Source organism: Chroicocephalus ridibundus, chromosome 2, assembly GCF_963924245.1.
Source record: "Chroicocephalus ridibundus chromosome 2, bChrRid1.1, whole genome shotgun sequence".
In the NCBI taxonomy this organism is placed as follows: domain Eukaryota; kingdom Metazoa; phylum Chordata; class Aves; order Charadriiformes; family Laridae; genus Chroicocephalus; species Chroicocephalus ridibundus.
The window spans coordinates 124,695,829-124,721,212 of record NC_086285.1 but is presented as its reverse complement, the minus strand read 5'-3'; the positions used below and the strand labels follow the sequence as shown (position 1 = coordinate 124,721,212).

Below are 25,384 nucleotides of genomic sequence, written 5' to 3'. Positions count from 1 at the left end.
TTTAAAGCAACTCCTTTTTTTTTCCTTTTTATTGCCCATCCTAAAATTTCTTCTATAAAAACTGTGGGCTAGTATCTGTCTTAGATACGAACATTTGCAAAAAAGACTTATTTTTTTTCTAGTCTGTCTTGTTGACTTTATTCCGAAAGATCATTTAGAATTAGTCAATTTGGTTAGCAATAAAAAAAAATCTTTGTAGCAGATATACCATATGTCCACATACAAGTACATGTAATATATAGACTTTTATTTTAATGCCCTGTACAGGTGGGCTAGATTTTATACTCATTTCATTATATGTATTGGAAAGCATGAGTCTGCACATACATTTTATCAATATACGTTCACATATTTCAGTACAATCAGCATAGATTGCCAGTTTCAGTGACCTTTGAGTAAGTCTCTCATCAAAAACATACCAGTGACAGAGAGGATGAAATAACTAGATATTTTTTCCTCCTTCCTTCGTATACAGAAAGGAAAAGAAAGGATGTAGGGCTACACATAAGAGTTTTGGAAAACTGATATTGCTGAATTTGGGGGAAAATCCAGTTACCTTCTTTCTTTTTCACATTTGTGACAAATATGAATCATGTAACTGCAGAAAGAGCAAGGATAAACCAGTCCAATGTTTTGGATAGCAAGACAAAATGGATGGCCTAAAATGAGACTTTTCATTTATTTATTTAGGCTAATGCTTGTAAATGTTTAATCTAAAAAAGAGGTATATAATTTTGCTGTTGAACGGCCAAATGTTTCAATTTATTTCTTTAACATTTGAAATGCATGAAAACAATATAGTCTTATATTTGTAACCCAAAAATGAATGCGTAGCATGGCAATATGGCTATCCTGTTTCATCCATATGCTTCTGTGCTGTTCAGAGGGACCAGAAGGTCATTCTCAGCTCTCAACTCACACCTTCTAGGGAGGAACTTTCACAACGAAGTTCCTGGAAACTGGGTTCAGCCCACAAATTTCTTTTCACTTCAGTCCACAAACTGTATTTAGAAAACCTTTTGTCTGCCAGGAGGTTTCAGCTGCAGGTAATGCTGCAGACAATATATTCAGGATAAACTAATATAGGCCACAGTCTGATGTGTGGTCTAAGCTGAGTTTACACAAACGAATATGAAACACCCAGCTGTGGCTCCACTGGTAGCTGTATTCTTCCTGTTAACTCCATGTCATTTCCAGCTCCAGCTTGTGTTGAACATCCAGTTAAGAACAGAAGCTTGACTTCTACACTCTAGGCAATACATTCTAGTATTTTTGTTATACACGCTCAAATCAAATAGAAAATACTCGTGTTACCCAAGAAGATGTTGAAAAATAGCAACCTTTAAATAAACTGGCTTGACAGTATTACATTAACCATGAATGCAATAAAGAATATCACACTTCACAACTAAATTTCAAATGAAGTAGTATGCTCAGCGAAAACATAAATCTTCATTAAAATTTGTAGTACATGATATGACAGTAGTCACTGTAAACTTTAAATAGCGGCATTTGAATATATTCTAAGCTAGAGCTATGCTTTTAAAAAGCCCAATAGAAAGCTGTCCTGCAGAATATTTCTGTCCTTGTTGTTGTCTTTCTTAGCACAACACACACACAAGTACCCATACAAAAGTCAATAAAATTCTTTCTGGTTTTCAGTCAAGTGAAGGCAGAGACAAGCCAGCCCCCAAAACAGCTGATCTGGGGTATTTTGTGAGTTTACCAGTACTATCAGGCAGGAAACTAGAAATGCTTTTCATCGGAGTTCGGCATTACTTTTTAAGAGAAAGAAATGCACGCTTCAGAAATACTTCGCTAGCACAGGAGATTACTAAATAGCCAAAATTGCGTAAAAGTAAGCAAAGTAACAGAAAAATTTCAAGCAACTGTAATTTTCCAGCACAAAAAAAAAATAAAAATCAGAGGGTTTCATCTGGTATTTTTTCTAGGTTCTATTCTATCTCGACTGAGAGTAGTTATTAAATATTTCAGGTCTGGAATGTTACTGAACTGAACCGAACTTTTAAAAACATACTGCAAGCTAGATCCACTCGAGTGATGTGTTATGTGTAATGAAGGGATTGCTTTGTATTTAACCTAGGCTCATTCAACACAATTCTCACTCTTACAATAAAGAAATATTACTTTGGTGTCTCTTAAGTGTAAAGACTTACGTATTCTTCACAGCATGATAGCCAACAATTACAAGCATGCAAACAATCAATGGTCTTCAAAAATACAAATCAGAACTACATATGAGTTATATATTTCATTCGTGTACCATCAATAATCCCCAAGTCTGCAATTGCAAACATCACATAAACAATTTAGTGAAACAGCTTTTCAAGAACTCTCAGGAGCATCATACATTTCATAAACCAGAATTTTGAATTAGGATCAGAACCCAGCTCTGATCAGCTCCTTTTTTTTAACACAGAAGTTTAAGAGTAAAATGACAGGACTCGTCTAACCACAGTTAATTCATCTAAAACTAAGCCATTGGTCAAGACAAATTTTAATCCTGTAATCAGTACAGAAAAATAAATACATTCAATCCAGGTGAGTTAAAGCGGGTGCCCAAGTTGATAATCATCTTCATCATCTATGTCCCCCATTGAGTACAGAGCCAGGATGTCAAATTTAACTTTGGAAAGACAAATGCCTCCCTTTAGAGTTGCAAAGTAACTTTAATAAGTATTTTGATAGTAGATACCAGCTTTGAAATGCTTTGCCAGAAAACTGTTTTATCTGAGTAAGTTTTTCTTTGTGACTTGCTTGGCTTGCATGTGACTTTTTGTGTGATTCGCAAAAAACCCAAACCAAGCTTCATTTTCAGTGCCATCTTCAGCCAAGGCGAACTGAATAAACCTTGTCTGCAAAGCATTATATTTTAATGTACCATAATATGTTTAATATAAGTATTAATAGAATAAAGAAGTTTGACCAGCAAACTGAAGCAAACTATTTTGTTCTGATGTCTTTAATTAGCATTTCAAATGAACAATAACAATAATAACATGTTTTTTACTGGTCTAATAGCTTTAAGTTCTTAAAATGCTTTACAACTATTCATTAATAAAATGTGGCAACAGGTCTGGAAAGCAACACATTTTGTACCAGTAAAGAAGTACCCTAAGTACATAGTGCTGTTCCATAGATTCCAACTATCCGCTTAAAATAAAATCTAACTAATAATCTGTGTCAGCTGTAGATTTGTCTATTAATATTTGACTCAGTTTCACTTTCCCCCTCTATTTGCACAGGATAGTATTCTATGATTGACTTTGCAATGGTTTTGCAAATTCCAAAAGCAACTTCATCTCCAAGTTTACAAAATAAACCTTGATTCTGATGAAAAGCTACTTAGTTCGATACCAAGGCTACACAAAATGTCCCGTGAGATTGAAATTCCATTATCACATTTGTTATCTACATTACACCAAACAGAGGGAAAGTTAGAGCTCCTAGGATCCTTAAATGCAAGATTCAGAGCAGTGTTTTAGAAGCTGCTTCCTGGAACAGAACAAAAGTAGTTATCATTTTATTGAAAAACTCAAAGCTGCTGCCAAGCTGTCAGCATTTTCCATGCCTCTAACTCAGAAATTCCTCATCCACACATATGCTCATTGACTGGAAAGAAGAGCTAAGAGTTTTGTCAAAAAAATTCTTCCTCAGAGCTATGCAGTGAAACAGAAGCAATGTTTTTGAGGCTTTCATTAAAGAGGTATTAAAATTTCTCCTTAAAATACATATGATCTTCTTGAGATCACGGACGTCATCTTAAATGAGATCAGAAGTGAAGAATGACCATATCAGCAGACAGCAACAGTAAATAGTCAGGAAAGGAAAACACAAAATCCTGTGTAATCATTAACTATTTATGTTTAGTCACTAGCCAATGTTATTTTTAACAGTTAAATTTTAAGCACAGTAAAGATTCAAATATTTCATACTGACTGGTATGTGATGTAAAAGAAAGTTTAGAAATGCTTAACTGACTTTTAACAATAATGATTAATTAGTAATAATTTCAAATTATTTATACTGTATCATATAAACCATTAATCTAATGTGATCTAATAATCTGTCTACGAAAGTAATCAAATAACAGTTGAACAAAAGGACAAAGAAGCTTCAAAACTCTTCATAAAACTCAGTTAACAGCATGTGAAACTTCCAATATTCCATTACTCAACCTTTTTACTAGGATATAAATATTACATTTTCAGTTTGGGACACTGCTGTCTCTGGTTATTCATCTTACAAGGGTAAAGGTATGAAGAATTAATTTGTCTAGGTCCAGACAGAAAACAAGACCTCTCTTTTCACAGTGGATAGAACAGACATGAAGGTACTATACATATGGAAGAACATGGAAAAGAACTGAATGGGTGCAGAACAAAGCAGTAGGTGGGAAAAGAGAAATTAACATAGAGGGGAATATGCAATAGCACAGTGATATAGAAAAATGGAGAGAAAAAAAGGAGGGAAATGTTAGAATATAATTTTTAAAATATAATAATGAAATATAAAGATATAGTCAATACATTGGCAGTAACTTCATAGATCAGCCTGTTGGCATTTCATACCATAATATCTTCAAGGCCATGCTCTCATATAGTTTATCAGCTATTGGTAACCCACTACAATTTGAGATAAGAAAATGTCATGAGAAATCTTTTTTTCATCAAATTATTTCATACATTTTCAAGAAGGGAGATTTTATATCCTCTTTTTGGTAATGCTTTACTCTTTCTTACTGGCATTTCTTTGGATTAATTGACAAGCGCAATGAAACTTTACACGCATTCTGAGAACTGCACAACATCCTTGTCTCTAAATTGGAGAGACATGGATTTGACAAATGGACCACTTGGTGGATAAGGAACTTCTGGACAGTCACACTCAAAGAGTTGCAGTCAACAACTCGATGTCCAAGTGGAGATGAGTGACATGTCACATTCCTCAGAGGTTGGTATTGGCACTGGCGCTGTTTAACATCTTTTTTGGCAACATGGACAGTGGGATTGAGGGCACCCTCAGCAAGTTTGACAATGAAACCAAGCTGTCTGTGCTGGAGGGAAGGGATGCCATCCAGAGGGACCGGGACAGGCTTGAAAAGTGGGCCTGTGAAAACTCACGAAGTTCAACAAGGCCAAATGCAAGGTCCTGCACGTGGGCTGGGGCAATCCCAAGCACAAATACAGGCTGGGAGGAGAATGGATCGAGAGCAGCCCTGAGGAAAAGGACTGGGGGGGGTTGTTGATAAGAAGCTCAACATGAGTTGGCAACTTGCAGCCCAGAAAGCCAACTGCATCCTGGGCTGCATCAAAAGACACGTGTCCAGCAGGTTGAGGGAGGGGATTCTCCTCCTCTGCTCTGCTCTTGTGAGACCCCATCTGGAGTACTGCGTCCAGCTCTGAGGCTCCCAAAATACGAAGGACATGGACCTGTTGGAGCAGAGTCCAGAGGAGGGCCATGAAGATGATCAGAGGGCTGGAGCACCTCTCCTATGAAGACAATCTGAGACAGTTGGGGCTGTTCAGCCTGGAAAAGGGAAGGCTCAGGAGAGACTTTATAGCAGCCTCCCAGTACCTGAAGGGGAGCTACAGGAAAGATGGGGAGGGACTCTTTATCAGGAAGTGTAGTGATAGGACGATGGGTAACGGTTTTAAATGGAAAGAGGGTAGATTTAGATTACATACTAGGACGACATTCTTTTTGGTGAGGGTGGTGAGATACTGGAACAGGTTGCCCAGGGAAGTTGTGGATGCTGTGTTGTGTAGACTGTTAACACTGACTGGAAAGAGGAAGAGTCAGCCCTTTGCCTGGTCTCACTTCAAAATGTCCCCACTGCTACAGCATACACCTAAAAGCATCAACATTCACCTAAATATCTACTTGTAAAAACTCTACTTCTAGGGATGATCTATTTCAAAACTACTGCATTTGTTAATATAGAAATAAAAGAGGGAAAACCACAACCCCAAAGTCAGTATGGACCTGAATTCTCACTCAGCCTGGCATCTAACACTCTCTGTAGCTTCATAATACCTTTAGTTTCCAGCTACTGCCTCACATCATATACTGCCATTGATCAAGGCTTTGGGTTCTCCAAGTGTTTTCGGCTTTGTAATATTTCTCCTTTTTTTGTAGGGGAAAAGCCTTCTTCCAATAAGAAAAAAGCTAATCTGCTCTTTCAAATTTTGCTTTACAAATGGCAGTCCTGTGTTTGAACCTCAGCAGATTGCTATGGTTTTTATTTTTAGGAAGCTGCAGAAAAATGAGATGGCTTTGGTTGTCCCTAAATAATCATATTTACATCTGTCAGTTCCAGGTTGTCACTTAAAAGCTGTCCAGATTGTCAGGAAAAAAAAAAAAAAAAAAAAGTTACCACTATCTGATAGGTATTTGACGACTTCTGTGAAAAAATGGATTCACTCCACTGAATAGCTGACAGATACCAGCGTGGTGAAAAAAAAAATCACCATTCTTCCTGGTAGCTTTGTGACGGTAACAAGAATGAAAAGTGCTTGAAAGGTGACCTATCTGTTCACATATTTGCAATTCTCTTCAGGACAGGGAGTTTCACTTTGGCACTGTTTATACTATTCAATCACACATCAGAATCAAAATAGTAAATAAATATAGAAATAAATACAATGCGGAAAAAAAAATCAAAACCATATGCTTACTATTTTAAGCTTTTCTCTTTTTCTTCACTCATTTTTCTCCTCATTAACATTACTAGTGCTAATTGAACTTGTTTTACCTACACCAAAATATATGAAAAGAAAATTTTAAACTCTCAAAATAGAATGATCCAGGGCAACAGATATAAAATTCACTCTCAGGAAGTCTCCAAAACTCTAAAATGTGCCAGCAAGGGAAATGTAATAATTTCATCTGACTACTTAGGCAAGTCACAGTCAAGTGACATGTTCTGAATTAAAACTTATACTAAAAAAATAATAATACCTTTATCATTTAAATAAAAAAGACACAATGAAAAACATGCTATTGTGCGAAGTTTGTAAGTTGAAAAACTGTCTCTAATGCACCTTTTTTTTTTGTAATACCATATGGGCTTTGTATAGAGTTATAAATCTTTCAACACAGTTGATTTCACAATAGCAAAAGGACAACTTTAAAAGTGAGATATAATATGTTCTTATCTTTACAAGAAAAAGAAGAATGATTGTGTGATTAATAATGCCAGAAATCAGACCTGGCTACAGTTCAACAATACATATACAGTGTTATATATAATACAGTGTAATATACAGTGTATATTACACTGTATATTATATATACACTGTAATTATATATAATACAGTGTATATACAGTGAAATAATATAGTTTATATATAATACAGTGTTAATTTCTGACCTTGGAAAAGGTGTTCATTAATGAAGGTTTTTTTCTCTATCAAGAAAACCGATTACAGTCCATAGGTTGCATTCAGATACATCTGTATCGACCTATATCGAATGCAATACTACTCTGAGAGCTGTTGCTCTATAAATTCACAAAAACGTGCATTCAATTCTATTAGTATTGAACTTACGAATGATCTTCGCGTCAATCTCCCCAAAAGATCCTTAATTTAAAAAATGCTAAAAGAAATTATTAACATGGAATTAAATAATGCATTACTATACAGCAGCATAGAATTCCATTACTCAAAAGATATGAGAATCATCTGTATCTTATCATCAGGTGAATTAGCAGTATTTTGGGAACTATAACTTTTAAATAGAATCTTTAAGAGAATTATGTTAAAACGCAAACTGTCCTGGTAGCTGAACTTAGCAATTTGCCAGCTGCTCACAGTTCATTTTCAGTCTTTTAGAAAAACAGTAGCTGATTCAAAACATTCATCTTGTCAGATGGTATATTGTCATATCCTTGGTTTATGGATCTCACATACACATACACTGAGTATGATTAGTATGACAAATAAAATCTATTAAAAAAAGAAGAAAAAAACCTGGCTCCCTAGACAGATAAACTACTTTTCTTGATAAAGCACAATAATCCTTTTACTTGAATTTCAGATGTTCATGAAAGGTGACAGTAATTGTGAGGATTATCTCTAAAATAGAAATTTTGATTCTGGAATTGCAAAGACTAAAACTTTTCCTAGGAATAAATATACTGAAGACTCATATTTCAGATCAGACATGCCATATCTTAGGCTACCCCCCCCCCCATCATAACTTTCAGCAAGGTCAATATTAGGCTATCCTTGTTAGTCCAGGCGATTGACCTACATGTCTAAAAAGACTAGGTGCACATTGCTATCCGTAACACCATATAGCAAACTTCTGTGAGTATCATTTCATTTAAAAGGAATATTCTGTACTTCTGCCATCAATACTGATGAAGTTCCTACATTGTTTAATTCATCTGTTTTCAAGGCATTTCTTTTTCAGATGAAAAGAGTAAAAATCCAAAGTGTTCTGTCCCACAAGTAATTTACATGGGGATTTATGACGATTATAGGCATAAGAAAGCTGTTTGTTGGCAATACCACAATGATGAAAAAATATTTAGTGAGGGTCCAGTATACTTTAGTGGACAAAAATGTGTACCTGACCTAATAGTCACCAATCTCATCTTCCAGTTTTCCCACAGAGAGAATCATGGATATCTTCAACACACAAGCTACTCCAACTCAGGCATACACTACCCATACTATAAAGCCTCTCTAGAGGCTAGCATTTAATTTGGGTTAGTAAAGACACTGCCTTCTAGGCTTTGAGTTTCGCAAAATGTTCTCACTTTTGGTCATTTGCACTGGAGTTCACATCTACATCAGATATCCGCTAGCAGGCATAATGCAGAGCCCACTATGTTTCTATCTCTTGGAACGCAAGTCTTTCTTATTGCACACATAAAGAAATCTCTTTAATACTTACTGATGCAACTGATGCTCAAAATTAGATCTAATCCATGATCGTTTGGATGATCTTTGATGCTTTATGGAATTGCTACAGGTACAATTGCTGCAGGACCCTCACTAACACTATCATTTTGTTCACCCTACTACAGAAACAGATGCTTTCTTTTTTAGTGTTTAACACTGTTTATGTTGCTTTTAATCTTTTATGCATTTTATTTTCTTACTCCAAATAGTATACAATGAAAGAAGAAACAAGGTTCCCTCGCACCTCTTTAGTTTTGGGAAACTAGAACTGTTTTCCACTAAAAAGGAAGCGTTCTAAATTAAGAACTAGGTCCTTATCCCATGTGCTCACATTAAGCAGCACCTCATTCCTAAGAAGCCATTGATTTCATTTAGATTGTTCCACAGGATGCAGATCAGGATACTGCTGGAACGTTAAGTGCCTGTTTAAAGTCTGTCCTACACAGAGGAGCATGCAAATTTATTCAGACCCAACAAACAGAAGAGATACTGTTCTGAACTAGAAACATAGTCATAGCCTTCCGTTCCTTAACAGTGCAGAAGTGAATAAATAAATCCTTATAATAAAAAACCAGATTATTTATTAAAACAGATTAAAAATAACTTTTACTGTAGCTATTTGTCCATAACATTTAACAACGTATTGTTTCTCAGTTACAAATTTTATTTTTATTCTTTAGAGTTTATTCTATGAGGCATTCAATGTCAGTTGCTAATGAAAACACTTGCTATTGCGCTGTAGAAAGCATGTAAAAGCAAAATAGATGTGGTCAGTCACCTAGAATGACAGAGAGAACAGAACAAAATCAATCAAGCAAAGCAAAACATGGGAAAAACATTATAAAAAAAAAGAAAAGAAACCTAATAAATCAGGAAGAAAAATGAGGAAAAACATGAAAAAAAAAAAAAGCAGCATGCGGGACTTGTCTGATCATACTATACAATTAAAGCATATCATTCCAGATGATTTAAATGAGCTGTGACAAAAGGACAGTTAACTGTCTGAAATGTCAATCATCCTTAGTTGGAATGAACCTACTGATTCAAGACCTAGTCTTAATCCCAGAGGAAATCAGGGTAAAGTGCTCAAAAGTCACTAGTCTAACAATGACACTTCCAAGAGAAAAGAAACTCCTCATCACCACACTAATATCAATCAGTTAATGAGTTACGCGTTCAATATGCAAATAAGATGGGGGAGTGTAATTGATGAAGCAAATCATCTACTATTTTCTACAGTGCCACTGCAAAACTGTAAGAGAAAGCCTTGCTGTGAAATGGATAAAAAATTAAATATGCATTTCATGAAGACATTTAAATAACAAGTTCAGAAGAAGTAACAGATACTAAAGCACAATAATGAAAGTCATATTTTTGAGCGATAAAATCTTTTAATAAATAATGCCAGAATGGGGTTGGTGGAGTAATGGTACCACAGTGTGTGCTGCTAATTGAACAACTATAGCCTGAGCCTGAATTCATAATTTCTTTCTATATGGGCTGCTTGATGTCCTGTGTATTGAGGAACAGTACAGTCTAATTGGTAAAGGGAGCATCTATGTTCCATATAAAGCACGCAGACCTGTACTAGTAAGTTGTGTTTGTACAGCATGAAACTGTCAAAAGCTAATGTCAGATTTGTCAGGCAAATTAAGCCAGCCTGTACGGAGACAGTGTAAGCATTGTGTTTCTCTTGTTTCAGATTAAAACTCAGAACCATTCACCTTGAGATGTTCGTAACAGTGAGATGGATTCTCCTATACATTTTCCATTAATCTTCCACACTGTTAGCACAGCTAATATTCTACCACTTTATTTATGGTTTCGGTGTTGTATCATTTTATTACACTTGCATTTAGAGATACAGGGATGTGGCAACAGCAACAATTAATTAATAAAACAGACAGACATAATAGCAGTCATGTAACATTTGCATAAACAGATACTACACTACTATGCCTCACAAGATTTAACATGGAATTCTGTGATAATTTTATTTAGCTCAAAGGGAGAGCAGAATGTTTATGATAGTTCCCCATAAATCTAAAAAATACCTCTATAAAATATAATTACAGTAGCTATAAAAATGTCTATAGAAACGAGTAGTAAATGGTTTCTATTATTTTTTGTCTATCTTCTACAATTAAATAAAAACTGAGCATTGCCCTAGTTCCAAACCCGACAATATTATTCTATATAACATTTTACACAGCTGCCAAATAATTGTCTACAAAGCTCAGTTTCTTATCCACAAAATTCAATGTGCTACTTAAATAAGAAATCTGACACATCATGTAAAAACAGTAATACATAAATCACACCATTACACTGTTCCAGCTGAAGTCCATCTTTATTAACATGATGTGCTGATAAAGCTAGTGACCCGCTAGCTAGACCCCCCCAGCATGGACTGGCAGCAAGCATGAAGTCTGGTCTTGTGCTACCATATGAAGCAACCAAAGCAACAGAGGATAGCAGACGGTTCCTCTACCAGCAAAGCCCTGCCGTAACAGTTACCCATCAACTGTCTTATCAACTCCACAGACAATACTCAGATACGTAAGTACACTGAGGTATCTGTATTCACTGCAAACATCACTGCTTGTGTCATTCTTATCACATTCGGTGGCTCCAATATTCAAGGGTGAGTGCAGAGAAACAATACTGTAGTCATGCACATTGTCTCATTGCTGCTTCTTAGATGAGTATTACTAGGATTTACTCTCGAAAGATGACATATTAAAATAGACTTAGCGTTAACAGTATAAAATGAAATATCAAATTGTGGGAGTAAATGCATACATATGCATCTGTGTGCACGCACACACACACATACACACAGAGTATTTTTGCATTGTATAAAGTACATCTTAAAGAAAAAATAAAAACTACTTACACCAGAATAGAAAGGCTCACCAGACACACAGATCACATCCTGCTCCTGGATCATCAAAATATCTTTGGCTAAGTGCAGTCGCACTTTGAAAGGCTCCTGGTTACCATCCTGCAGCAAACAAATCCCTGTCTTTGTCTTCAAAGGAAGGAATAAAGAAAAAAAGTTTTCTCAGTTAGCACTTTGTATTGCTAGAAGTGGTATTTTGAAACACAATAGCTGACAGATAGGTACAGTTACCCCACAAATATCCAAAACTATTACCAGTTTTCACTGTATTTATTTACTGTGCTCAGACTGCAAGGGAACAATGGTTACAGTAGCAACTAGCAAAGGCAGATTTTGCAATAATAGGGTGCTATTCTGCCCATGGTGAATTTGTACAACTACTTTCAAATTGCTTCAGAGCAGCTGTGCTCTTTCCATCTTTGTATTAAATGATGACACCTCACTTCGACATGAAGTAAAAGATGATGTTCCACGTATTACACCAATTTTGACACAGAAATATATATAATAATTCCTCCAAACTAGCCAGATGCGAGCACTGACAGCCTACATGAACCTATTGTGGGCTTTTCCTGACCTATAAGCACAATACTGACTTACGCTGTTATGGTCATTTTCAAATGATGATGTTGAAGCGAGGAATAAGAGAAAAGAGATCAAAGAATGCAGCTGCCACTAGTAACTTACTTCTTGCTCCACTTCTGTATTTAATATTTGTGGTTAGAGATCAGGAATTCTGTATGATTCTTCAAAATACAGTAAGTGGCTTTCCACCAATCTAGCAGCGTCTTTGTGGTAGAACCTATTTGTGCTACTTTTGGGGGACATTATGCATAACAGGTTTGAGCAGTGAAGTCTGCACATGTAAGCACCTGCAGTATTTAGTAATTTTTCCCTGAAGGCTGAGTTGAAAATAGCACTCTTTACAGCACTCCATAAATGGAAAAAAGTCATGTTGGTAGAGCATTTTTGGTATGAGAAATTTGTTTACAGGGAATCTAAATATTCAGCCTTAACAACATGTGATTTACTAGTATTAGATACCTATACTTTTTTGCATACATACAGATAAGTGTGTATGTACGTATGTATCTCAGAAGAAAATTCATATATAAAAACTACTTAAAATCATGGACTCATTAGTGTCAATAATAAAACTTCCATTGTCTTAATTCAGGTCAGATTTCAATCCACTATCTGTAAAAAGTTGGCTTGAGAGGAGATCAAGGAAGCAAAAGTCTTGCTGTGAACTTTAACTGCCAAGGTTGACCTGGCTGAATCTGAGGTCTCTTTCTCAGACAAGAGTTTAAAAGAGGATTTGGAAGATCTCCCCATAATGTGCTCTGATACCTTACATCCATAGCATGGAGAGAACAAACACAAATATGGAACTGACAGTAGGCAACTGGCAGAAGAAAAGTTTAAATTGCTCTCAAGAGGCTTTAATAGAGGTGGAAAGGTCGAGGACAACCTTTAAATAGCTCTACATAATGTTCTCCACTGACTAACTGTTCTGTCACTTCTGCTCCATGCTAAACACTCAAACTTAGGAAATTGTTTTCCCTTGAACGCCAGTAGAAAGTCTGTGTAACTCAGACCTAACTTCAAAAGTAGCTATGATGTTGTTTTTATTCTTTTTAAACTAAGTAAGAAGAAACAAAAATGAAGAGTTCCATGCACTGAACTCACACTGAGGTCAGTGGAAGCTCTGGTCAGAAAACATGATACAGCTGCCTTCTAGTATTTAGGTGTCTTTTTTTTTAAAACAGGATGAGATAGAAACTGATTTACATGAACAGACAAATCAACTAAATGGATCACATTTTTCAGTACCACTGAAAAATTCTGTCTCATATCATAGATAAAATCTTATGACATTAAAATAAAGCGAATGTAAAATAGTTAAATTCCCCTCATCCTCTCCTTAAGACTTCTGCTTTACAGACTCAGATGATGACTCTTTCCATGGAGTTCTGAGGTAGTAAGTGACTGTGGAAGTTGAACAAAGAGGCCTGTAAATAACTGTGGTCAAATAAAAGGGGCTAGCCTACAAACATCTACCACTTATAAAATGCTGCAGAAAAGTTTGCAGATGTGCTTTTCCTCCTCCCTGGATAACTGGCAATGGAATAAATTCTGCCTCTGGTACACTGATTATAGTAACTCTGCCTTACTTGACTGCACATTTCTGATTTGGTCAATAACCCTATAAAATTGGGTGAAGTGCTGGAGCGTGTCCAGAGGAGAGCTACCAGGCTGGTGAGGGGTCTGGAGACCAGGTCATATGAGGAGAGGCTGAGGGAGCTGGGCATGTTTAGCTTGGAGAAGAGGAGGCTGAGGGAAGACCTCATTGCCCTCTACAACTACCTGAAAGGAGGTCGTAGAGAGGTGGGTGTTGGCCTCTTCTCCTGGGTGAATAATGACAGGACCAGAGGAAATGGTCTGAAGTTGCAGCAGGGGAGGTTTAGATTAGATATTAGGAAGAATTACTTTACTGAAAGAGTGGTCAGGCACTGGAACAGCCTGCCCAGGGAGGTGGTTGAGTCACCATCCCTAGAGGTATTTAAGAAACGTGTAGATGTGGTGCTTCAGGGCATGGTCTAGTGGCAGAGATTGTAGGAGGGTTTTTTTGTGTGTGTATGGTTGGACTCGATGATCTCAAAGGTCCTTTCCAACCATAAAGATTCTATGATTCTATGAAAATCTCCAAACAGTGTTTCTGCAAAAGCTGAGGGGCTTCTTTGTGGGAATTAGAGGCACATAACCATAGCAGACACAATTAACCATTAGAATAAAATTAAAATTCAAGTTGGTTACTAAATGCATGTGGGCTGAGCTTATTCAGTCTGAACAAGGAAACCAAGCTGGGGAACATCAAAACATTTTGGCCCTTGTAATGATTGATCACACACACTCAAGGATCTTATTTACATCAGACACTCTGAAATGTAATGAACCACTTTACTGTTGTTGGGCGTTATGAAAGCTAGTTTATGATACAGTTCAAAATTAAATCTTCAATTACACTACCTCCTTCACCCTCTTACCTGAGAGCAGCATTAACAACCATGTAAAGGAGAAGAATGTAGTTCAGTTTCATTAGATAAGCTCAACAGAAGTCCTTGAGAACAAAGACTAGAATTTAATTATTTCATTATGTTTATTTTTGTCTGATGAAATTTCTTTTTTCTTCTCTCCCCCACTCCCTTCAAAGCATCCATCAAACTGAACCAAATAAAGATATGAGCTCCTGTGTCCTTATCCAGAGCTGGAACTAGGGAATACAGCCTGTACTTATGCTTTCATGTAAATTACTGTGCACACCATCTTTCATCCATGTGGCCCCAGTAAAATTATTCTTGTTGGAGGGAGATCACCTGTCTTGCCTATACTCCTGCTGTCTCTCGCATCTGAAGAGCTTAGACGGCATGCATGTCTGTGCGTGGATGAGGTGTGGGGGTCCGGGGTTGTGGCTGATGTTCGCTTTAGTTCTCATTACTAATTTTTAAGAGATTCCATGAGAAAAGTGTGCTAAAATTTTCCCTTCAAGCCTTCTACGTTTCACTGGCAGAGGGCTCTGCCCTACTTCTAACTTACAGCAATAAAACAGCACACGGCACGCCAGCCGAGCTACTGTAACTGTCAGTGTGAGGTCATGCAAGGCATCCTCTTGTGCTCAAATATTCGACACACTGCATCATCTTGCAGCAGACATGGATAGAGAAGCACAGTTCAGCTGACAACAGTTTGTTAAGCCAATACACCTTCACTGTATGTTTGAGACAAAATCGCCAAGAACATTGCCCTGCTTACATTTATACCATCCTTTCTTCATCCTATTTATAGAGTTTGGCACCCGTTGTAAAGAGGGCAAGAAAACTGAGTGTATGAAGTTGCATGTGTTTATGAAGTGGGTGAGGTAGGATAAGGAATGGATATGGAAGCAACATACAGTGGTGAAAGAATGAGTTTCCATATGAGAGAGGAGTCAGTGACTTCAAGCAAAAGCAGTGATGAAGGAAGGTCTGAGTCACCTAAGTGACAGATGCAGTGAATGTCGCACCCGCACATCACTGCCTCTGTCATCTCATTCTACACCTTTTTAAGCAGAGTTAGACAAGAACACTGAGAGCTGATGTCCTTGGCAAGAGTTTAGAAACTGCTTACTCTTCCTGAACTACACGAGGGTCTGAAAACTGATCCCTCTTTGCTTTGCCACACCGGTCTGTGTCGAACTTTCTGCTTCAGATCACTATCAGAGAACAGCATAGGTTGTCAGAGCCCTCAAGGCAGACTGCTTCTACAAAGAATATGGTAACACTCAGATCACTATTAGCAACAAGGCCAACAAGACTGTGAAAAAAAGGTCTTTTAAAAATCTTTTTCCATTACACCCTGACTTACAGCACATTGTCCATATTGGCTGTGTAAAAGATCTGGCCGTAATAACTTCCCTAAAAGGAATTTAGAAATGCTTACATACCATAAACAGCTTGGTGCAATATATATGGCCTTCACAGATAATTAAGAATTAATTTCAGAGGAAATAGACATGAAAGCTACAGTTTACACTTTTGTGCTAGCAGAAAAGTCTCTACAAAACATACACCAAAATTAATACTGTATGAGAAACATCTTTAAAGATACCTAATGATTTCAAAGTCAATTTCCTGAAGAACTTCCAACATTAATATTTTTCAATCACCTTGTTTGAATAAGGCAATTGGCAGGTTTTCTGTTAAATAATTTTTTTGTTGTTTACATTTTTCCCTATTTGTTGTTTTCTTTGCCATTTATGATAAGAAAAAAATTTCTAAAACTTCTTCTATGTTTTGTTCTGGAGGAGACTTACTCAGTATTTCAGTCAATTTTAAATACTCTTCATTAGTGTTCAAGACATGACTATATCTTTTTGTTTATGCTATTTTATCTTTTTCTTTTGCCTTACGGTAATAAAACAATTTGGTTAGCTTGCTGCTTCTAGTTTCACATCAGTAGGAAGACTTCAACAGATACCCCAGAATAGTTATCATATCATAGATACCCCATAATAGTGATTCTATGAATAGTTTAGTCCATGAACCAGTGGAAGAAATGAAAAGAAAAAAAATTCTCAACACATTTTCTATACAAGGTGGCCTGGATTTTTAATTTCTGCTTTGGCAGAATTAAATTAAACCTCCGCAATTTAGTTTTAAGCCCTGAAATTTATTTCTACCATCAAAAATCTGACACCAGTAAGGAGAATGGGTTGTAGAAACTGCCTTAAATACATATGTAGCTCGGTTCAGATGAATATCTGCACTTTTGGATGCTTATTTGAACTGAGGCTGACCTCTGAGTATTTGGAGATATGCCTGTCACTGCTTTATAATCACAAGTATAATAATAAAAAGGGAAATTGAATCAGAGGTATAAGGCAGTAATGGCAATGAATACAAGAGGTAGGAATATGTGTCAAAACCACATAAAGGATGTTTTTTTAAATGGTCCAGCTACTCATTCTGCGGAGGTGCTGCTAGCGTAAGTGAAAAGCACTTATATTGTCAAAAATTGGAAGGCAGCCCAGATACACAGGGATGTGTTCAGCTTGTCATTCAGAGTCTCTTCTACCAGACACCAAAATTTTCCAATGAAAAGGATAGCAAGTACATTCCTGCACATGAATTTCACACTACAACCTGAAAGAACTGCAGGAAAATGTTGAATTTGGATTTAATCCTCTTTTTCTTTGACTTGCCAGGTATTTGCCAAGTAAGTATTTGGCTATGGCATTCATCATAAGTGATTTTCTTGAAAGAATAAAGTCTTACAGAGAATTTCCTTGTTTCATACAGTCTGATTAATTCAATATGTAAATTAGACATTTGGAAAAAATATATATATATTATATAGCTTCTTACTGAACTAAGGTACTTTTTTAGAGCAAAACCTTTCATTTTCTGACACTATAAGGAAACAAGATTTGATGTCTGAATTGCCAATAAGCTTACCAGGATTGGATTATATCATTACAGTTGAGGCCAAGAGATAAGATAACATAAAATTGAGGGCTATTGTGAGAAAATGTATTTTTCTTCAAATTTAATTCACCTATTACATGACATTCTCACAGACATTGTGATTATGGGATTAAATTAGGAGTTGAAGCTGGGTTTAAGAAAAAACCCACAAACTGAAGGTAGCAGTAATGCCAGCACTGCCATTTGATAGCATTTATAAACAAAGGAAATCATCAGCTTAGGCTGAAAAGTGTAAATCAGAAAATGGCATAAAGGTGACCAGAAACAGACCAAAATAGTATATAATAAGATAAACGAAAGAAAGTCATGAGGAAGTCAAAATACTGCTTAAAAATTAAAACACATTCCGTGGCAGGCAAAAAAACAACAACCCAAGATGTGTGTTGAAATAGAGGTCACCAGACCTGTGAACAACAGAAAGTATCAAATTATAAATTTTGTGAAGTCTACAAGAATATTCATAAAATTCAGAAAAGCAGCGGACAAACAAAATTGGTTTACCAATTCAAAATAATCCTTCAAAGAAACAATGGACAGTACTGTAAAAACAGATGAAAATACTGTAAGTGTGAAAATGAATGGGATATTTACTAATTCAAATAAGTTTGAAGTTATATTAGGAAAAAACCCGCAAGCTAATAGAAGTGAAGGATGAGATTTCAAAAGTTAGAAAGTTTGAGAAATTTGAGAGCTGCTCATGCAGCTTGTTTAGAAAGTACATGGAAAATATCAACTTAAAAAAAAAATGTATTTAAGCGGAAAATGTTCTAATGCATTATAATCATCCCAAGTCTTCATTTTTTCAGAAGGGCACTTTCACTGCAGAGGACAGTATTATGTCAGAGACTGAGGTTATCTTCCAGAGATAGTTTTCAGAATATAGAATAAGGTCAAGTGAGTACAGCAGAGTGTTTAAAGAACCCAATGACTCTATGATTTATGTTCTTGTAAAGTTCAGAAAGCTCAGGATGAAGGCTAAAAGAGGAGCTGGATAGTCTTATGGTTTGGAAATTTTTGAATAAGTACAAGAACCAGTACAATGGACACATTTCCTGATGAGTAAGGGGAAAGAGCACGGAATCTAGAATAATTAAATATGAAACAGTGGAAAGTTTCTCACAAGTAGCAAGTGAAGAAGTCACAAGAAAAAAAAAACAAACCTCTAACTTTTCCATCATCAGATACCAGGTAGTTTCCCTTAGAAAAAATGTGTGTATGAAAGACGTCATCTTTTTGTAGTGCCATTTGAATTGTCTAGCACAGCACGTATTCTCTTGCAGAATAAAACTACTTTAAGATGCCTTGAAAGGCAGCACAGCCTACCGAGAAGATGCTTAGGGAAGAAAATAATCATTAGGATCGTCAGGTGTCAGTTTTGAGATTGACACCAAACTAGACCTGTCTACGTATAAGTGTTTACGCTCTCATTATAATCAATGCTTATTATAGGCAACAAATCATAGAGAGCAATTCAGTTATCGGTAGGTTCTGGGAGAACTGCATCGCTCACTGGGCTCCACTGACTGTACTATTCAGATCTGCAGTAGGAGCTCAGCACAAAGTGCATGTGTGTGATGATCTGTACCAGCAGCTGGAGAGAGGCAGAGGCCTCAGGGGCTCGTATGCCCAGCTGCCAGCAACTGGGAAGGCTCGAATCCAAGGGCAGCTGCTGGGCAGACTGTCTAAGGCCCGCCGCTGGATGCATCCACACTGTACACACACACACTTATATTCTCAGGAGTGGACCTGCTCAGCCAGAGAGGGGAACAGGATGAGGCTGTTGGCGCTGTCTGTGCTCATGCGAGTACTCTGCGTGTCGGTATGTGATCTCCATGGCTGGTCATGTACATAAGTGTATACATATATATGTGGATACATGTAGTGTATACGTGTGCTCTGTGTGCATCCTCACCCTTGCTACTGGTTGGAGGGCACGGAGCTGCAGCTGCCTCCCCTCTCTTGGGTTTTTAGATCCAGCTTAATATATTTTGACCTGAACAAAAACCAAAGTAGATTATGCCTTACGATGATAGTGCTGAGGTTTTAGTTAAAAATTACACTATGTGTAAGCATAAGGCTGATGATGATTTATTTAGACACCGTCATTTGATGAAAGTAGGTTGAAAGTCTATATTTTATTAACTTCGATTGTCTAGAGAAGAAAGATGTAGATCATAGTTTTCAGAATTTCTCGGAAGTGACACTGCTGATTCTGTGACAAAAAACTCATTTTACACAAAGCAGACAAACTGGGGTTGAATCCACCTTATTTAATTTTATTAATATAAAAGCTAAAGGAGCTTCTTTAGGGTCTCCAGATCAGGGAGCTTTTTTAGGATGGGTGAAGCCACCCTCTCCTTCCCTTGTCTATCAAGGAAGCTCCAACAAAGCAGCTGAATTTTAAAGAGATAAATTTGAAATTGATGCCCCTGTTACAAGCTAGATACAGAACGAAACAGATCTGTCAATGTAGTTGCACTGTAAAGGCTAAAATAGGACTCATGTCAGGTCATGTTTCTGTGGCTGCTCTTGTTACTACTGCTGGGCACAGACTGAAGTTCGTTGCTACTTAATAATCCATACAAGTTTAAATAATAACTATATTAATAAATACTACTTTAAAATCAACATTAAAATCCTATGAAAATAACATGTATCTGCCTCTTTTCCTCAATAAGTGCATTCAAAAAGAAATTAAAAACAAAACAAAACAAAACAAAATAAAACAAAACAAAAAGCCCTAAATAACATGCTTTAACAGGTCAGCCCTGAGTAGGTCAGGGCGTTGGACTAGCTGATCATTGTAAGTCCCTTCCAACTGAAACATTCTATTCTAAAAACCAGAGCTCAAAACTGACAAGAATGCTTCCTTCCAGGTAAATAATCTGACATATACTGTATTACAGAATTTAGACTGTGCATGGATCTTCTGAGGTATTAAAGCCTAATACCTAGTATCCTGGACAACCATCGCAGTATTCTTTCCCAAAAAGCAAGTTTCACTTCAATATTAATTTTTGACCCTACTACTCCTTTCAGAATGCTGTCATGATTTAATGTTCTTTAGCCTTATTATCTGTTCCCCCTTAATTTATACCAATCGAAGCTCAGGTCAAAATTGGTTTTAGCTGCAGTTAGCTCTTAGCTCTAGTGCTGTTCCTATCTCTTCACTTCTCTTTTTTCATGGGATCATGGTCAAACTTAAATATATCACCAGTTTTCTTGTTCCCAGTCATAACTTCCTGAACATTTTTTGCAATTTTCAGTATACAGGTAATTGTCATGATTTTTTAATCATAATAATGCATTGACCTCATTACGTAATTTGGTGTAAATGGTTCTCACTGTGTCTCAATTCCTGAAGTTGTGAAAAGACATTAAAATAATGTGTTCATAGACAATCATTGAGTAAATATGATGCCCTTTTTAATGCCTACAAACACACCTCATTTACTTTCTTTAAGGCAAAGTCAGTATGAACACAGAAAGCAAAGCACTTCCCCCATCTCTAGTGGAGGGGGACTGAAGTACTTTGCATTGACATTATGAAACTATACGTATTTTAAGCAAAAAATAACTCTCTTTCCCCATGAAATCAGAATGGAATTGCTTTTCCCTTTGGTCATCTTCACAGCTTACCCTCTCTCCCCACCCACCTGTTCCCCATACTTTTACATTTCCCCCTTGATTTTGGTGAACGGCGCTAGGCAGATTTCTGGCTCCACTGATGTTTTTCTTCATGTACAGGCTTTCAGATATAAACACTTCACTAAGAGCAAAGCTCACACGAAACACAGCTACCTGCACCTACGTTGTGCCTAAAGAGGTAAATTGGAACGACAGAGGTGAGGGCTAGTGATGAATACACCTGGCTTGTGATGAATACACCTCTTTCATCTTCTACTACGAAGTCTGTCTGCCATCATAAAGCGATCAGCTGAATAACTTATATTTGATTATATAATTCCTCTCATTTTAGAAAAAAAGGGATAACAAAATGATTTTGCATATAAAAAGGATTAAAAGTTCATTGATTTTGATTCTACTATTGTTTGAAAAGAAAAAATATCTGATCCTACCTCTTCACAGGTGGTCCTGAAATCCATGTGCTATGACACAGCAAGTGATATTTTTCTAAAATGGAGAGAAAGATTTCATTAGAATGAAAAAGATATTACAAAACATAAAAGTTATCTGTCTGAGCTGAGCAATTGCACTTCTCTTTGTTAGGTCCAGTTATAGTCATTGCTTAAAAAGGGAAACGATCGAAGTTGCAACAGGATTAGGAAGTGTAAGGTCTTAGAAGTTGTTCCTGGTTCTTACAAAGTACACAACCCAGTTTCACTGAACATAATCAAAGGAATGCTTATGTTCCCACAACTTCCTGCCTTCCACAGGGCATTCAAACTTACTTTTCTTATTGCACGTGTAAATTTCTTTTTTTGTGGGGTATTTGTTTGTTTGGTTGGTTTTTTTTTTTCCAAAAGAGCATACTGGGAAGTAACAGAAATGGAGACAATTAAGTTTTGCTCTCCAGAATACCTTCTCTCTTCTAAAAGACTGTTGTGTTTTTTTTTCTTTTCTCCCCTAATTAAAAACCATCATGCATCAACACATTTTGTCTCACATTTTATTAACATACATAATCTCAGTGTCATTTAACAGTGTGCCTACTTTGCAGAAATATTTATGAGTTGGAAAAACAAATGTTAGAAAAGTCAGGAATATGTGTGAGTGCTGGCAAAATGTCACACCAAATCCTGTGATTATTACTTTGCCTGGCCTTTACCTAAAGTGTATTCACCCCAATGCACACTTATGCATTCATTTATTTATGAGATAAAGCCACTGGAACAGGCTGTTACCAGAGGATAACAACAGTGTCCTGCTGCTGGTTCTGCAACAGAAATAGTCATGCATCAGCCAACAACATTCCCAGGAAACACTTCCTGGGCAAAACAGTCATTTTCTTCAATGGCTGGAGAAACGTAATCTGTAACAAAATCCTCTCCATCAAGCATTTTATTGCTGTTCTGTATTAACTATGTTCTCACAATTATTCGTATAAATACAGTACTCAAAGCTCCAACACAAAAGTGCCCCATTAGCCTAACTTTAAAATAAAATTAAAAAACTAGGCCTCACACAGGACAAAAATCTAAGTCCTAATAATAATAATAAAACCTCTTAATAAAATATCTTAATTTCTTTTGCTACCCTGGATGCAGTTTTATTAACCCAAGCACACATACACATATGAGGTTAATGTTCTGTATTTACTGAGCTCTGCCTGGTTCACATCCTGTGCTCTAGACTAATGTCTAGCAAAGCTAGCCTAAATGGGCTAGGTTACAAAGCAGGATTTCAAAAGGGACCCACAATCATTCCTTCCTTATGAGCTTTACAAGTGCACCAGGATCCAATAAAGATCTATATCTGTAATTCTGCTCTCGAAGTGCTCATAAAAAACAAGGTCACTATTACAATCTTGAAGACTTTTCTCTCTGGTGGGACAGTCATTGTGCAATGAAGTATGTTCCCCTGTATTTTTTATGAACTCTCTTTCCAGGTGCTGAGTAAGCTGCAGTGGGAAAGAGGTTTTACTCACCTTAGCAAAGTATTCTGAGGACTTTTTAGCCTTCTGGAACTATAAACACATGTATCTTTAAAATATAAACTGAAGTACTGCACAGTGCTATCCTTTCTTGGGCCTTGATTATATCAGGTCAGTAACTCCTGCAGTCAAAAGTGAATTCATTTGTGTTTTGTTCTGCCTCATTAATAAAAGTTCTGCAAAATTTGGGTTTGGGCAACTTTGGTTCCACAGTCAATGACAATTCCTCTTTGGTTCTTTTATAGCTACTCTTTCATCTAAATCCTATCTAATCCAGGTCATTTCCACAACTCAGTATTACTCCATTTTCTCCCTTTTGTTGTTTTTATGTATTATGCATTTATTTACTTATTTCAGACATATCTCTATTATCACATAGAAGAAAAGCCAAGAACACTAGGCTTCCCAGCATCATAGCTTATTGTATATACAACTCATGACCTAAAATAGCTTCTAATTTCACTCAGATAATAATTTATCAATCTTAGAAGTATGAAACTTTGCATGAATACCAACTTCTTTACTGAAAAACCCTTTAAATCCCTTCTTGAAATGCTTTTATTTAAAACCCCTTTAAAAAACAAATCCCAGCATTTTAAACACCACTGCCATTACCTCCAACATGCTTAATGCTTTGGGTGATATTATTTCTGAAAGGCAGGAGCCATAGTTCTCTGTCCCACGTCTTGAGGGCTGTCATGGCAAACAGAGCCCTCGGCCTTCAGAGAGACAGTCCCCAGACTATAATAATCGCCTCCCATTACCTGTTGCTAATTGGTGAAGCTACCTGCCCGATCACCTTGGTGACACTTCCTTTTTTCCCCTACGTGGTAAATTACAAATAAGTAAACTAAAATATACAACCAATACTCTCCTGACATCCATTTTCTACTGAAATAACTTCTCTGTTCCCCCAGAAAGGTTACACATAGAATTTCCTCTGGGAAAGGTGGTTCAGGCAATTTTTCATGATCTGTGACAAGAGCTTTTACTATTAAAATATTGTCCAAAATGTAAATCTGGAACTACATAACTCTCAACACAAAATCATACTCAATGCAATGAGTGCACCTGTTTCCCAGACATTCAACAACTCTGTTACTAAACTTTGCGATATAGCTGCCGTTGCTTCTGTATCACTCTATTTCCTACCGATTCTCATCCGCAGCTGCGCACTGAGAATTTAAGCCCATTTTCAATGTTCTTTTTCTGTCTATCAGCAATTTTATAACACTTGATATTTTAGAAACAGCACATAGAAGGTTTGATTACAAAGTGCATTACCTCGTAAATCAGCTCAGAAACATCATTGTTTCCAGCATTTACACCCCGAATGAACACTCTAGATGATTAAATTACAGGAATACATATCATGCATCACGCAGAAATTTTATGATCTTATGCTGGGAAAATGCCCCAATGATTAGTACTTGTCTCCTCTTGTAATACATGAAAAAAAGTCAGAAAATATAAACGCTAGTAATTTAAAAAATAAAACATTTCTAAAATGATAAGCTGTGACACCCAGAGCTGAGTCACATCCTGTTCAGCTTCCAGCTAACCTCTGCAATCCCCTTACCTTCAACTCACAGCCACTTTCACCTGAGCATCTTTCCAGCTCTCCTAGGGGCTCCATTCATTCTCACCTAGACAGCCCACTGGTTACCAGCCCACAGCCCCCTTCAGCCTCAGTATTTGATTTTTCTCTCTCCCTCCCCACCCTTAGGTTGCTTTGGAAAAAAAAACAAAAAACAAAAAACCAAACAAACAACAAACTGTGCTCCAGAAGGTGAGAAAGGAGCTGCCTGCGGCTTTGAAGGATGAGGTGAAGAGGGAAGAGCAACAGTGTCAGGATAGAGTAGGGTGTGCAAGCACACGAGGAGGCATGAGCAGAAGGCGTTATTCAGAGTGG

General features: G+C 36.8%; 1 protein-coding gene across 2 annotated transcripts in view; it reads right to left on the bottom strand.

Moving 5' to 3' along the window:
* The window catches only part of SNTG1 (syntrophin gamma 1), a 357,236-nt gene that overhangs the window by 150,017 nt on the left and 181,835 nt on the right, over nt 1–25,384 (bottom strand). For both annotated transcript variants that reach the window (XM_063326848.1, XM_063326847.1), the window contains exons 2-3: nt 21,938–21,992; nt 11,830–11,964 (exon numbers count right to left, since the gene is read on the bottom strand). In XM_063326848.1, the coding sequence (XP_063182918.1) occupies nt 11,830–11,964; nt 21,938–21,964 (162 nt within the window). In that variant the 5' untranslated portion in view covers nt 21,965–21,992. The remainder of the gene's footprint in view (nt 1–11,829; nt 11,965–21,937; nt 21,993–25,384) is intronic.